Source organism: Carassius carassius, chromosome 12, assembly GCF_963082965.1.
Source record: "Carassius carassius chromosome 12, fCarCar2.1, whole genome shotgun sequence".
Classification (NCBI taxonomy): domain Eukaryota; kingdom Metazoa; phylum Chordata; class Actinopteri; order Cypriniformes; family Cyprinidae; genus Carassius; species Carassius carassius.
The window spans coordinates 1973635-1990993 of record NC_081766.1 but is presented as its reverse complement, the minus strand read 5'-3'; the positions used below and the strand labels follow the sequence as shown (position 1 = coordinate 1990993).

The 17359-nt window shown below is 31.2% G+C and overlaps 1 protein-coding gene across 1 annotated transcript; it reads left to right on the top strand.

Annotated features, from left to right (window-relative positions):
* The first annotated feature begins 1440 nt into the window (after positions 1–1440).
* Positions 1441–15497, top strand: LOC132154108 (caytaxin-like). The gene is made up of 11 exons (XM_059562732.1): positions 1441–1533; positions 3967–4013; positions 5417–5644; positions 7004–7153; positions 8381–8483; positions 9505–9636; positions 10204–10290; positions 10370–10468; positions 11539–11565; positions 13561–13590; positions 15448–15497. The coding sequence occupies exons 1-11, from the start codon at positions 1457–1459 to the stop codon at positions 15479–15481; spliced, it is 1014 nt and encodes a 337-aa protein (XP_059418715.1). The 5' UTR covers positions 1441–1456; the 3' UTR covers positions 15482–15497.
* Positions 15498–17359: the final 1862 nt, after the last annotated feature.

The following is a 17359-nucleotide window of genomic DNA, read 5'->3' as shown; positions in this document are numbered from 1 at the left end:
GACAGACAGACAGATCTGAAGCATGAGTGGATTTAATCAAGAGCTGAGAGATCAACAGACCTGAAGGTGAAACACAGAGAGAAACCAGCGTCTGCTGTGAGTGTTTGACCAGATGAGCCATGTCTGAACTCATTTTCATTCCACAGTGTGACGTATTTCTGAGTAAACAGGACCTTCACTGAGATAAATGTTGATTTTTCCGTGTGGAATTGATTGAATGCTGAAAGGTGCTTGGAGGAGAGTCAACAAAAAAAAATATATTTTAGATAAGAAGTTATTATATTTTGATGAAAGATATATATATATATATATATATATATATATATATATATATATATATATATATATATATATATAAATTTAAAATAAATACATTTGAGTTTTTTTATTTGTTGTAATATTTTCATTTTGGTATTTTTCTATTCATTCAGTTTTTTGTCGTGTGTTTTTGGTGTTTCATTATTAAAATATACTGTCTATATACAGTAGGTTTTAATAATTTTTTAGAATATTTTAATTTTAGTGAAATGTTACTTTGGCAACTATAGCTGAAATTAAATGGTTAAGTTTTTTTTACTTTTGTATTTTCCTTTTTTAATTTTTGATTAATTTTAGTTGTAGTTAAAATTGTAATTTTGTTGTGTTTTTGTTATTTTTATTATTTTCAGTTTCATTTTAATTTTAGTTAAAAAATTTGAATTTTGTTCTGTTTTGTCATTTTTATTTTTTATTTACTAAATACATTTTATTTTTATTTTAGTTATTTTAGTAAATCAATTTAAACTAAATGAACATGGGAAATGTTGCTTTGGTAGCTTGCTCAAAAAATAAAATAAGTTATTTTTGTATTTTACGGAGCCCCGCACGTGACATGCAAGAAAAAAATAAAATAAAATTTCACACCATTTAGACTATTTTTTCCTGCATGTCATTTGCGGGGCTCCGTAATATTTTATTAGATTATATATATATATATATATATATATATATATATATATATATATATATACACATATATATTGAATTCGTTTTTATTTTTGTATTTTCCATTTTCATTTTAGTTAAATTTGTATTAATTTTGTTGTGTGTTTTCATCACTTTATATTTATTGTGTTTTCAAATTTGTCCATATAGTTTTTTATTCATTTCCATTTTAGTTTTAGTTATTGAATACATCAAAGTGAACTAAATAAATAAACTAAATATGATTATTTGTCATGTTGACTGTAAACCCCTGATAGGGAGTGATTTGAGAGTGTTTCAGCCTGAAACACAACATCACTGTTACTGTTAAATCAACTCAAGTGCAGGCGTGATACTCATTCCAGTTATTGCTCAAATCATGTTTCTTGCTGAAGAGACAATCTTAATGCATTAGCTCATTTAAGAGAAGTAATCGAGAGAATAATCTGTAGTGTTATCCTCTGCATGTGCTGTGATTGATCTGGAGCAGAGGATGGGAACCACTGAAGCCACTTTACGCATGGAGAACATGGAGGTGAAAGATGAGTGGCAAGACGATGATTTCCCACGGTAAGACCTTCAGACGCAGACATAAACACTGACTCTGTGTTCAGAAAAACATGCTACCATGCTATTTTTGCATACGAATCTTCTGTTTGCACAGAATATGACCTACAACATTTCCAGATATCTTCCAGATACTTCAAATGCAACACAGAGAGGTTGTAATTGTAGCATTAAAGCATAGTTTTTGATATAAATAAAAGCTAAAGTGAATGTGGATGGAAGCTCAGATCATTTGGTCTTTGAAGAATTGATGATAAATGTTTGAGTTCATATTGAGATCTGACTTTTGACTGTTTGCAACTGTAATACTAAAACATTTCTGATTATGATCAGTGTTGAAAACAGTTTAGCTGCTTCATATTTTGCTTGGAACTGTGATTCAAAAGTTTGGGGTCAGTGAGAGAAAAGAAAACATTATTCTAAATTGTAAAAATATTTCACATTTTATTGATCAGCCTTGGTAAGCAGAAGAGACTTCATTCAAGAACTAATTACTAATTACTACTGCATTGATCTATATATTGATACTATTTAGTAATAATGATTTTTCCTTGCTAATAAGCAGATTTCCATCTCTGACACCAGGCATGTAAACATATGCACATCCATGGGGGATCGTTAGTGGCGAGTTATTTTCCTCCACATCGTGGACCTCTTTGATTTTTGATTATTAATGTGGGATCAGTATTAGAGCTCAGAGCGTGTGGAGCTGGGGATGTGTTATCTAGCTGCACATGAGGGAGAAGTGAAGGTGAATCGTGGCATAAACAGTCCAGAAGCAGCATGTGGGTCAACATACATGAAGACATAAAGAGCACAGCCTTACATCATAATGCATGACCATTTCTGGGCAAATATGAGGTCATCAGTGTTGCGATGACAACAGGGGTAGTTAGAAACACAGAGTGCTGAATAATTGATGCTGCACTAATGCACATTATCACATAAACCCACATTAAACAAAATCTCGCTGAAGTAGGTTTTTAATTATGATGTAATGTATGAAACTTTCCCGCTGATGAACCTGATTATGTTTTAGCTTTTGATAATTTTGCATTAAATGTTTAACTCACACTTTCTTATGAAATAATCCTAAATCACCATGGCATAGCGATTATATCCTATGGCAATATCATAATACTTTGACATATACTATGGTACACTATAAACATTTATTAAATATTTAAATAATATTAAATATTTAAATAAATGCTTCATGTGATAACTGTTGTTATGGAATTTAATATATTAAATAATATTAATCAATAATAATATTTAAATAAATGTTTCATGCAGTTACTGGTTTTATTAATAGGTTTGTTTGTTAATTAAAAAATAAATTAATTTTAATTTTTTTATTTGTATTATTTAAATAAATGCTTCACATGGTAACTGTTCTTATGAAAGGTAATATATATTTTTTTATAATATTAAACAATAATAATATTTAAATAAATGTTTCATTTAGTAACTGGTTTCATTTGTATTTTTATTTATAATATTAATAAGTAATATTAAAATAATGCTTCACACGTTAACTGTTTTTATGCAATTTATATTATATTATTTTATATTTATTATTATATTATTTAGTTTAATTTATAATATCAATAAATTATATTTAAATAAATTATTGATTGATGATATGTCTTTATGCAATTTATTTAATTTTAATAAGTCTGATTTCATTATAAAAAAAAAAAGTTACTTTTTAAGGCTCAGATCGGTTAAAATAGATCCTTAACAACTGCATGATTTTATTTTAGCTTTCAGTGTACTGATAGATTACCATATTAATATACCTTATACTACATATTATAATGGTGCATATGCAAAGAATGGTCTCTTTTATATTAGTGTCAAACATTAAAACTTACTTCATGATAATGGTTTAAACAGATAATGGTTGCAGTAGACATCTTTATAAGCATCCTGTCACCAAAACTGTCTGAACTGAGTTCTGTAACCCTCATTACTGCACTGCACTCTCTAATTAACCATGTCCCTTGACACCGCACAGACTGCTGGGTAATTACATGCAGTCAGCATGAGATACACAAACACTGCTGATCGTAATGCCAGAGAATGATGGGTTAATTATCGTCTGAAACATACTGTTTAGAAGCCGCTGTGGTTCAGACTCGACATAGAAGTGCAAACGGCATCATTTACAATAACCATGGTGTTTAATTGTTGTTTAATCTCGAGGCTGAAGCTTGTTAACTGTCCATGTTTTGTGGTAAAAGTGCTATCTTTATAATCAAGACTTGAGGATGCATGACTCTTTTCACTTGACTAGTAAGAAACAATTATTATTGTGGGTCTCTAAATGAAAGTGTGGCGAGTTGTGCCATTATTGTGCATTTAAGAAGTGGCTCTATAATGACAGCGAATGTGCTGTTGTGGTCTGTATAATTTCTCTGGCTTGATTTCCAGGCCTCTTCCTGAAGACGGTGATTTAGATGGACTCACTGACAACACTGGTACGTTCATCTCTGTGCATCTCATCCATGTGTTTTTCACTGTGAAAAAGACTTTTATTATGTAGTCTTTATGGACACACTGCTAATAAAATAGCAGAGTTGAGAAAGATAATCCACAGATTTCATTAGAAGAAGAGGAAACTGGTTCAAGTTCTGAGTTGAATCGCCATTAATTAATTCAAAATATTAAAAAATGATTTTATATTAAATTATAGATAGATTATATGTATTTTTAAAAGTAATTAATAGGTATCATAAATGTTAACTGAATTAAAATAGATTATTTTTAATATTTACAGAATATTAGAATATTTTTTTAAACTAAACATTTTATTTCAATTAGTTGCCTGGGCAACATTGTTTTTCAACATAATTTCATTACATATCATAATCATAACATTTTAAAATAAATTTCATGATCATGACATAATTAATGTTATCAATTAGTTTAAGTCGAAGTAGTAAAATTACTAAAACTAAAATCAAAAAGACATTTAAAAAAGGAAAAAAAAATACAAAACAATTGACAAAAACACAATATTACTAAAACGAACAAAATAAAAAAATTATATTTATGAAAATAATTATTATATATTTAAAAAAATATATATGCATTAATAAACATTAACTAAAATGAAATATAAAAAACATTATAGTATATATATATATATAATTATTTTTTCAATTAGTTGCTGGTTCATATTTTTTTGCATAGTTTAAGTTAAAGTACTAAAAGTACTGAAATATCACTCTGAAATTAAATAAAAAGAAAACAAACAAAAAAATTATTCATTAAAACAAACTGAAATGAAAATGAAAAGCATAAAAATAAACACTATTTCAAACTATGAATGAATAATGAAACTATAAATTCACTTCTGTCTATAAGTTGAAGAGTGTTTTTCATTAATTAAAAGGTTTCTTTTTATGTAAATGTGTTTTATTTTCGCAGCCTCTTTTCTGAATGTTTGTGACTTATGTTATCAATTAGTTTAAGTCGAAGTAGTAAAATTACTAAAACTAAAATCAAATAGACATTAAATGAAGGAAAACAACAAAAGTAAAACGTAGAAAAACACAAAATTACAAAAAAATATTTTTTCAATTAGTTGTCAGAGCATTTTTTTTTGTGCATAGTTTAAGTTAAAGTATTAAAATTACTGAAATATCACTCTGAAATTTTTTATAATAAAAATAAATGGAAAAAAAAACTGAATCACTAAAACAAACTGAAATAAAACTGAAAACGAAAAGCAAACTCGAAAAATGAATGAATCTTATATACCGGTAAGTATATTAATGATATTATAAATTCACTGCTGTCTTCTGGTTGAAGAGTGTTTTTCATAAATGTATTTATTTTAGCAGTCTGTTTTGTGAATGTTTGTGACTTCTCTGTCCAGCTCACCGAGCCGCTCTGACTGCGGATCACACGGATTCGGGTCGACAGAAGCGCCGCACGCTCATCGCTCCGGCCATCAACCTGTCGCTGGATAAAAGCGAAGGTTCGCTGCTTTCTGACGACTTCCTGGAAACCCCAGACGACCTAGACATAAACGTGGACGACATCGACACGCCTGACGACGACTCGCTCGGCTCCCTCAACAACACCAATGAGCTGGAATGGGAAGGTCAGTCAGACTCGGAGGTCAAAGGTCATGTGGTTTTGTCTCCAGAAAATATTACAGACCAAATCTCATTATGTTGGTTTGCCAAAGCTAATAATGCTAACAACTTGCTAAATCATGTTAACAACATGTTAAAACATGCTTGCAATGTGCTAAATCATGCTACGAACATGCTAGCAACATCCTAGCACAGCCCTAAATCATGTGAACAACTTGTTAAATCATTTAAACATAATACTAAAACAAGTTAGCAATGTGTTAAATCATGTTAGAAACGTGCTAGTGCAATATTAAATAATGTGCTAGAAATGTCCTAAATCATGCTAGCAACATGTTAAATTGTGCTAGTAATGTGCTAAATCGTCTTACTACCACTATACTTACTACACTATGCTAGAAACATGTGAATACAATAATAAATCATGCTAAAACATGTTAAAACATGTTAGAAATGTGCTAGAAAAGTCATAAATCATGCTAGCAACATGCTAAAACATGTCAGCAATGTCTTAAATCATGCTAACAACTTGTTAAAATATACTAGCAATGTGTTAAATCATACTAGTAAAATATTAGAACTGTTTTAAAATCAAGTTAACAATGTGCAAAATTGTTAACTGTGCGATAAACGTTAGCAATGTGCTAAACCATGCTAGAAACATGTTAAAACATGTTAGTTATGTGTTAAATCACAATAGACACATGCTAGCAACGTGCTAAATCATGCTAAAAACATGTTAAAACATGTTAGCAATGTGTTGAATCATACTAGTAAAATATTAGAACTGTTTTAAAATCAAGTTAACAATGTGCAAAATTATGTTAACTGTGCGATAAACGTTAGCAATGTGCTAAACCATGCTAGAAACGTTAAAACATGTTAGTTATGTGTTGAATCACACTGGAAACATGCTAGCAAAGTGCTTAATCATGCTAGAAACATGTTAGCATTGTGCTAAATCATACTAGTAAATTGCTAGCACTGTATTAAATCATGTTAGCAATGTGTAAATTATGGTAACTGTGATAAATCATGATAGAAACATGTTAGCAATATACTAAATCATGCTAGAAACATGTTAAAGCATGTAAGTAATGTGTTAAATCACAACAGAAACATGCTAGCAATGTGCTAAATCATGCTAGAAACATGTTAGCATTGTGCTAAATCATACTAGTAAATTGCTAGCACTGTATTAAATCATGTTAGCAATGTGCTAAATCATTGATATGGCTTTTCAAAGTTCCAAACTTTCGGACGAAGACATCAAGCTTCACTCGTCTCGTATCATACTCAGTTAAATGCATGATTTATGTCATACAACATTGCCCAGTTAAATGCAGATCGTATTGTTGTTTTAGACGACACTCCGGTGGCCAGTGCGAAGGGTCCAGGCGGCGACGGAGACGATGGTGCGTCTCGTCTGTGGAGGACAGTGCTCATCGGTGATCAGGAGCACAGGATAGACATGCAGGTCATCAGGCCATACCTGCGTGTCGTCACACATGGAGGTCAGGCCATGATATCATCATTTAAAATGACAGAACTTTTATTTAAATTTATCAATATACACATATATATATATATATATATATATATATATATATATATATATATATATATATATATATATATATATATATATTTCCACATACACTATCATTCATACCCTTTTCATTCACCTGAACATAAAAAAATTACTAATTATAAAAATGTTTTTATAATTTATGTTTAATTATTTAAATAATTATATTTGTAAAAAATATTATTAAAATAAATCTTAACTAAAAATATAACTTTTAAAACCCATAGAATTTTTTACTTAATTTGCTTCTACATACAGTACACTTCTGTTCATCAACTTATTGATTATTGATGCTGTTTACTAGATTAAGAGATTTAAACCTTTGTTATTTTCATATCAATAAGATACTATTATCGTTTTATTAATAATTTGAATCTGCTTTTGTTTTTATATTTTCTGTTTTCATTTTATTTTTACTTAACGTTTTAGTCATTTTTATTCTTTTTCATGTCTATAGTTTTATACATTTTTATTTCAGATTTAGTTATTTTAGTTTTAGATAAACTAAAAGAAAATGAGAATGAATGCCTTGGAAAAGGTTTATATATATATATATATATATATATATTTGATAACACTTTACAATAAGGTTCGTCAGTTACTTTAGTTACCATGAACTAAGCATGAACAATACTTCTACAGCATTTATTAATCTAAACTAATGGATTATTAAAATCAAATGTTATGCTTGCTAACATTAGTTAATGCACTATGAAATGAAATTAACTAACAATGAACCATTGTTTTTTAATTAACTAACATTAACAAATATTAATAAATACTGTAATAAATGTATTGCTTATTATTCATTCATTAATACATTAACTAACATTCCCTGCTGGAACCTTATCTTAAAGTGTTAAAGTTTATTTTATTTAAAGTTTTTGTTTTAACTATATAAAAAAACACTAAATTCAGCTTTTTTTGCGTAACTCGTCCCACTCTTTACATACAAAAACAAGGCCATTCATATTTTAAAAGTACAGTAGTAAAAACAGTTGAAAGACAAATGTTTCATGTTTGCTGGTACATTGTAAGTTGACTTCAGGGAAAATTCAGCTCATTGTGTTCCAAGGCCGTTTTACACCAACAGTGGGATCAGTGAACATGGAAAGTGTTCAGCTTGATCTCCTGCTACTGTTTCTGTGTTCAGGTTATTACGGTGAAGGACTGAATGCCATCATCGTGTTTGCTGCCTGCTATCTGCCCGACAGCGGCTGCGCAGACTACAGTTACATCATGGAGAACCTCTTTCTGTAAGACACACACACACTTTAGTCAAAGAGTAGACCAGTGTGCATTTGAAATCAGATAAACATGAACCTTTGGGTTACAGAGAGAGAGACTTTGTGTCCTAGACAGAGTTCAGATTAAATCAAGTTAGCAAACAGATTCAGAATCATAATTTAAATTAGAATGTTAGGAAGCAGAATCCAAATGGAATGTTAAAGGAATTCATATAACTGCTTTACAGTTTTTACAGTATCTTGTTAAATTATTATTGTTATTATTACTATTAGTATTTTATATAGTTAATTACATTTAGTTTATTTCTCTATGAATTACCCATAAATGTGTTTTCATACACACACACACGAATATTTCCAGAACATAGTTTTAGTAATTTATTTAAACGGATATGTTGTTGTTATTTTAGTATCATTGATTTACTATTATCGTTTTTATTAATATTTTGGAATCAATTTTTATATTTAGATTTTTTATTTTCATTTTGGTAAGTTTTAGTCTCTTTGTTTTGTGTTTTTGTCATTTTTAGTAATCTTATTTTTTATATGTCTATGTAGTTTTTATTATTTATATTTCGGTGTTAGTTATTTTACTGCATTAAGTTAAACTAAATATAAATGAAAAAAGGTTGCTAGTAAAAGGTTGCTTATTTCAAGTAGGTTAATGTTTTTAATTTTAATTAACTATAATAACCTTGTTCTACATGCATACAAAGCAAGTTTTAAGAAATTAATAGTCTTATTCGGCAAGGATGGATTAGATTGATCAAAAGTGACAGTAAACACATTTATAATGTCATAAAAGATTTCTGTTTCAGGTAAATGCTGTTTGAACTTTGAAAAATAAAATGTATTACAGCTTTTTATTAAATAAATGTAGCCTCTGTGAACAGAAGTGCCTTTTGAATGGATTTTAAAGACCATGTTTAACAACAGACAAATGCAGATATTTTACAGGTTTGCACTTCCTCATGGATCATGGATATTTTCTGAAGTCTTATCTCAATGCTTTATTGTATTGTCTCTGCAGGTATGTGATCAGTAGTTTGGAGCTGCTGGTAGCTGAAGATTACATGATCATCTACCTGAATGGAGCCACGCCGCGCAGAAGGATGCCGGGCATCAGCTGGCTCAAGAGATGCTACCAGATGATCCAAAGACGGTACAAGTCAACGTAGATGAGAACCCTGGTGACCCTGGACCACAAAACCAGTCTTAAGGGAATTCAATTTTTTTTTAATTTAGATGTATTCATCATCTGAAAGCTGAATAAATAAACTTTCCATTGCTGTATGGTTTGTTATGATCTATACAATATTCGGAGATACAACTATTTGAAAATCTGGAATCTGAGGATGCAAAAAATCACCTTTAAAGTTGTTCAGATTAAGGTCTTAGCAATGCATATTATTAATCAAAAATTAAGTTTTGATATATTCACGATAGGAAATTTACAAAATATCTTCATTGAACATGATCTTCATATGCTAATGATTTTTGGCATAAAAGAAAAATCATAACTTTTGACCCAAAATATATTTTTGGCTATTGCTACAAATATACCCCAGAGACTTAAGATTGCTTTTGTGCTTCAGGGACACATATTATGATAAAAAAAAAAAAAAAAACTTTGGGTTTATACTGTGTGAGGGACTCTGATGTTAGTTATTATGACCATTTTTGGTGTGGAATTTCATATAATTGTTTTTTTTTTTTCATTAACATCCAGGTTAAGAAAGAATCTCAAATGTCTGATCATCGCACATCCCTCTTGGTTCATCCGGACAGTTCTGGCCATCCTGCGGCCCTTTATGAGGTCAGAAAACACCAAACATCACATAAACACCCTCAACAGTTTGTAGAATGTGTTTTAATGCAGTTTCATCATTCTGCAGTGTGAAATTCATGGATAAGATCCGTTACGTCCAGAGTTTGGAGGAGCTGGCTCAGATCGTTCCCATGGAGCATGTGCAGATTCCCCAGTGCGTGCTGCAGTAAGTGAGCTTCACCAGCAGAAGGAGACACATGGATGTCTATTGGTTTACACTCGCAGAGATGCAATCTAAAACACACAAGGGCAGGGTTTATTAAACCATTAGGCAGAGTATAAATTCATTTTTGATGCATCAGGCTTTTATATCTAAGACAGTATGACATAGTGAGAAGCACACTTTTATTCAGAGAGCAAACCTGAGCAAAAATATGCAATTCGATGCAGATGCTGATTTTCATATGCACAAAAAGTGACGGAAATCTGCTCCTTGTACACTAAATCAATGAGATCTTTATAACAGTATATCAGATTCTTACATAAAGTGATATAAATATCAGTGGTCACTTTATATCTCTTAGTAAGATGAGATTTAAAAGATCAAAACATATAATGCAATGCAATCCAGTGATGATCGAGAGAAAATAAACATTCCTTAAAAACCTAAAGATCATAGTTGAGAATCACATTTGATCAGGATCTTAAGGAATATTACTTAAGTTATTCTTAAAAATCAGTTAATATTTGACAGCAGAAAAAAAAAAACACGTGAAGCACGAGCTGAAGCTGGACGTTTGTACTATTACACTATAAATCAGACGACAGAAGGCAAGGAGGAGATTGTGCGACAGGTTTTTCAGCAACATTTTCATCACGCTGGTCATTTAAAGGCTTTAGAAATGTGCATATTATATATGATATGGTAGGTTTTATAGGTTTAATTTGCCAATTGGCGCCCCGTTATCATATCAGAAATAAAATGTCATTTTAATAAATGTTTAGGGTATTTACTTCAAATCATATTCAATATTGCAGCTGGAAATTAAAGGTTAAATTAAATGCATTGTATTTTAGGAAACAGTATCTCATTTGAATAAATGTATGTCATCTGTGTGTATTCCAGGATTACAATAAATGCACTTCTTGAACAAAGCACACCTAATGAATACTGTAGCATACTGGGCAATCCTGAACACAGTTTTTCTCTCTGTGTTGAAGATGTGAGGTTTCAGAAATAGACAGTGTTTGTGATGTATGACAGTGATAACAGTTTGTGGTTTCTTCTTTCTGCAGATGTGACGAGGAGCGAAATAAAGCAAGGTCAAACCACGGCATGTGTGTGTGTGTGTGTGTATATATATATATGTGTGTGTATATATATATATATATATATATATATATATATATATATATATATATATATATATATATATATATATATATATATATATATATATATATATTAGGGGTGTAACGATACGCGTATTCATATTGAACCGTTCGGTACGAGGCTTTCGGTTCGGTACGCGGTACGCATTATGGACCGAACGGTTCGTTGGACTAATTAATTATATTTGGAAAATAAAAGCGTTCAACAAGGTAGCCCAATAACCCAAACGACGTAACAGGCAACGCCCCTGACACCCCCGAGGAAGAAAAAAACACCAACTTATATGTTTATGTTAGGCTTCTCAGTCAGGCGCTCGCTCACTCTGTACGCGCTGAAGGCTCGGTGCAAAATGGCCAATGCGTTTAACAGACCAGAAATAGAAGATCCTCCAATAACCAACAGGTCTGGTGTTTGGGTGCACTTTGGATTCCCTGTAAGCTATAATGGTGATGGCAAGAGAGTGGTGGATAAAAAAACAACGATATGTCGCGTCTAGGGGACACCAGCGGGAATACAAAAAAAAAAAAACACCATCGGGATTACTTGAAACATGTCAACTCATTTACGCCGACATCACCTTAGTGTGTCAGTATCTGGGAAAAGACGGAAAAAAGCAGAAACATACACGCAACAAACTATCCCCGCAGCATTTAGACAGACATTTCCAACGGATTCAAACAGGGCAAAAGACATTACCACGGCGATTGGTAGGCCACGGATATGAGACCTTACTATTTACCATTGATTCTATCATCACCATTATAGCTTACAGGGAATCCAAAGTGCACCCAAACACCAGACCTGTTGGTTATTGGAGGATCTTCTATTTCTGGTCTGTTAAACGCATTAGCCATTTTGCAACGAGCCTTCAGCGCGTACTGAGTGAGCGAGCGCCCTCTGTAGTGGAAAACGTAGGTTTTAAGAACATGCTTAATGTAATTGAGCCCCGTTACAATATTCCTTCACAAGCCCATTTCAGACCGACCGTAATTCCTGCTTTGTTCCAAAAAACATAAGCCCTATAGAGAACCAATTGAGTAAACACACACTCAATATAAAGAGTTATAGAGTTCCATATAAAAAGTTACATCTTTGTATTTGTTCATAACTAATATAACATTTTCATTTTTTTTTATAAGGAGCTGTTTTTGTTTTATACAGTATGCTGCTAAGAAAACACCATAGAAGATGGGTAAAGAAAAGCTCCATCATTGTTCAATGTAAAAAAAACACATACTTTGTTAGTTTTAATAAATAAAACATTTTTTAAAAATCAAGGAAATTTATCTGCCAATTTTTTCTTTTTGCTGTATCTAAAACGTACCGTACCGTACCGAACCGCACCGTGACACCAGTGTATCGTATTGAACCGAACCGAACCGTTACACCCCTAATATATATATATATATATATATATATATATACTGTATATATATATATATATACTATATATATATATATATATATATATATATATATATATACTGTATATATAAAATAACAAAACTGCCAGTAGGTGGTGGTAAATGTCATTGATTCATTCAGGAATGAAGTAAATGGCTTTCTTTATAAATGGGTCTTTGTATCATTAGTTCACCTGATTCACAACCGTTCTGCTGTGGCTTTATAGTTAATATTTTTGTTTGCAAAATTGAGCAAAAACAAACAATATCATGTTTCAAATATAACACAATATTAACTTCTCATCTACTGAACTGTTGTATTAAATCACAATTGCACTTGTGCTATTCGGGACAAAAACAGCACTCCTGTGATATTGCTTGATATCGCTTATAACAAAAACACATACAGGGGATTTTTTTTGCACAATATCTTAAATTGTAAGAACATGTATACCTGCATTTATGGACTACACCAGGCAGTGAGTTGTGCACTAATATGTTACTTTGATTATGTCCTCACAGGCTTGAACAACTGGCCAAGACATCAGAGAGGTGAAAATCTTTACGTCCATATATACAGTGAAGCCCAGCAGTGTTTGATATATATCCTGTCTGGAATCACAGGCTGCATTTCAGTTTGCATACTCCATACTAAAAATACTGCATATATTTTACTGGTTATGAAAGCATACATACAGTATTACAGTATTTTTTGATCAAATAAATGCAGCCTAGATGAGCAGAAGAGGCTTCTTTTAAAAACATTAACAAATTTAAATAATTCCTAACTTTTGAACGGTAGTGTACCTTTGAATGTACATACACAGACCAAATTATCAAGCACTGTATGACTTATATTATAAACGTATTATTAAGAGTTTATGCTTAAGTATTGATGCGGCAGTTTTAATGTTCTTTGCCATTTCTTAAAACTGAAAATAAATAAACAGAAATCCATCAGAGACCCTCATTTTCTGTGCAAAGGAATTATGGGTAATATTACTTCAGTGTGGGTGGATGCACACAAGAAATCCCTTATGAATAGTAAACCATCTGAGCACCTTTGACATTTTATAATGTCAAATAATTCTTATCTCTCATACTATTTTTGGCAATTAGTATGCAACCTGGGATGCAGCCATAATATAATCTGTCGTGTGTATCAAACAGACTTCTATTTCAAAGGTTACTGCATTGACAGCGAAAGCTTCATGAGAAAACATCATGCATTGAAATTTTGTTACAATACGTATACATATATATGATTCAGTGCTTTAAAGTCAACATGCAATCAAAATTGACTCACTTTCACACTTTATTAAACATCATCGTTCTGCTTGCTATCAAATCATCAAATAGTTCTATTTTTCATTGCTTTCAACCACTTATCAAATAGAGTATTTTTTCATCATCTAACCCAAGGGTTTTCAATCTTTTAGATGCCATGGACCCCTAAACAAAACTTGCATGAAGAGAAAAACTAACGTTAAAAAGAGAAAAAATATTATTTTGGAAAATATTTGTAATTATTATTCAGAATTGCAAGAATATTACATATAATTTTTATCTTGCAATTCTGTCTTTATAACTCGAAATTGTGAGATGAGAAGTCACAATTAACTTTTTAATAATTTATTCCGTGCAATAAATGGGCTTACAGTGCTGTACTTATGTATCTTTTTTTTTTTTACTCATTAACTTATTTATTTTAATATTTTTATTTTAATCTATATTTAAAATAATGATATGTTTATTTGTATATCATTAATCTTTTTATTTTATCATTTATTTTTCTCTATTATTCTTCAAATTATCTATCTATCTATATATATATATATATATATGTTTTTTTTTTTTTTTTACCTTTTCTCTAGCACTAAAACTCCAGATCGAACTAATTCCACATGGTTAAACTTACTTGGAAAACTTAATTTCTCATTGAATATCTTAGGAAATATGTCCAGTTATGAAAGTAAAATGTGTTGCAAACACCATTGCCTGTTGATTTTAACCTGTTAACTGTCACTCACATTTTTTAACATAGACTTGAAAGTGCATGATCCAAATTTTATAATTCATGACTAAAGAAAAAACATTTTGTAACATGATTTTGATGTACCATTTTCATGGTAATGCAATGTTTGATTTTAAAATGGGTTTCAAAGGATGAATATTGAGATTTTAAGTGATATATCATTTCTGATGATTTCTAAAGTGTGACTTTTTTTGACAAAGATCAGAACTCCTGTTGTGATGCAGGTTTTTGAGGTGCACTCTTGCCAAAAATTAATCTATTACATTTCCTACATCATTTTAACAGGTTAAATGCTATGAAATCTGATGTGATTGTTTAATGTGCATTCACACTCTTTGTTTTGAATGTAATGTTGATTTGTGTATTATTTCCAGGCCGCCGTCCGTGGCTGCAGAGGCCTGTCCCTGACCCCGTCTCATTGGGTAAGAGAGTGAATGCCTGGCTGTAACACTAGATTCAGCAGCAGGGTGGGTTTAATGACCTCTGGACCATACACCATATTTGGGGTCTCTGAATTGCGAGATGAGCGGTATCTCATCTGCTCTGTTGCATAAAACACATCTGCTGCTCTCGTCAGAACAGCAGCAGCAGTGACCTTGCCACCAATCACTGCTATTTTTGACCAGACTACTGACCGGCACATGGACGATATCCCATCACATGCGTGTCTGTCTGTCTTCAGTGTTGGGGAGTTACTTAAGTTCCCCCAAAAATGAAAATTCAGTCAGTATTTACTCAAACCTGCATTCTGTTATTTTATTTCATTCTCATTGCTCCTTCTCATAACTATTTCCTTCTCAATGGCTGTCAAGGACAAAACTCCCATAAAGTTAGTCCATATGACTCATGGGCTTTATTCCAAGTCATCTGAAGTTATTTGATAGCTTTGTGCGAGGAACAGACTGAAATATAAGTCATAAGACATGCGAAAACCAGTTACGGTGTCATTGACGTCCACCTTCGTGTGACATGCATTATATTGACTGACTATTTGATTTGAGAGCTTAAGCAAAAAGGAAGCTTCTGAAGACCCTAAATATAAATACATTTCATATTTGACATTGAAATATATATAAGTGTTTAATATTTAAATGTTATTTATTTATTATATATTTAATACTATTAAAATATTAATTCAATGTATTTAAAATTTTTATTTTTTTGCTTAGCAAGATTATATATAAAATATAATTTTGTATATATTAAATATTGAACATATATTATATAATATAGTAACCCCGAAAAGGGTCATTGAAGTTAAAAAAGATGATAATAATAACAATAATAAAATCATAAAAGATGTTTTTTGTTACTTGGAAAACTAACTGAAGTTCTAATTTTCATTTAATTCATTTAATTCATATAATTTCATTCAGTTTAATTTGATGCACTTAACTAAAACTGAAATAAAAACAATAAATCCTACTCTATTTAGCCATTTTTTTTAAACAAAACTAATGCATACCGTACATACTTTTTCGATGACCTTTGGATTATTGGATAGTCCTAAAATCATAAATAAATTAAATGATAAATATAGTGATTGTGAATGATATTTTTCTCATTTACAGATACACTTCGAGGCGATTGATTCATCTGTGCATGCCATTTTCCAAAAATGTTCGATTTTAAAGAACAATCATGTTCAGCAGATGAACACAATCATCATCATCTCAAAACACAACAATGTTTGTGACACTCTTTCTGAAGTTTTTCGATACACACTGATCTTTGACCTGGACCACAGCGGGAACGTGTACAACGAGTAAATGTGTACAAGAGGACTGAAGAGGAACATTGTGCAAACTCAAACATCTTGTGTAACAGTCATTTCTGTTGTACAGATGTAAAACTTGGGATGTTTAATACCAGCACGATTTTAACTTGATGGGAAACGCATTCAGCCTGTTACATAATGCAGCAGTTTACAGGTTTAAAGTTAACATGAAATCCTGTTTGCCTTCATAATCTTTCATTGGACAACTTGACATAAAAAACAACCAAGCACCAAAAATTATTTAGTCATAGTTTTGGGCTGTTGCCGAACATTTTGGTTAAAGGGATAGTTCAATTAGCCCATTCAGGATGCAGGGGAATTAGTTTTTTCATCAGATTTGGAGAAATGTAGCATTGCATCAGTGCATGCAGTGAATGGGTGCCATCTGAATGAGAGTCCAATCTGACAGCACCCATTCACTGCAGACACTGATGCAATGCTACATTTCTCCGAATCTGGCGAAGAAACAAACTCATCTACATCTTGAATGACCAGAGGGTGAGGACATA

Coding starts and splice junctions, on each gene's coding strand:
- LOC132154108 (XM_059562732.1), top strand. CDS start 1,457: ATGGGAACCACTGAAGCCACTTTACGCATGGAGAACATGGAGGTGAAA. Junction 9,637..10,203: donor TACCAGATGATCCAAAGACG/GTACAAGTCAAC, acceptor ATTAACATCCAG/GTTAAGAAAGAATCTCAAAT. Junction 10,291..10,369: donor ATCCTGCGGCCCTTTATGAG/GTCAGAAAACAC, acceptor ATCATTCTGCAG/TGTGAAATTCATGGATAAGA.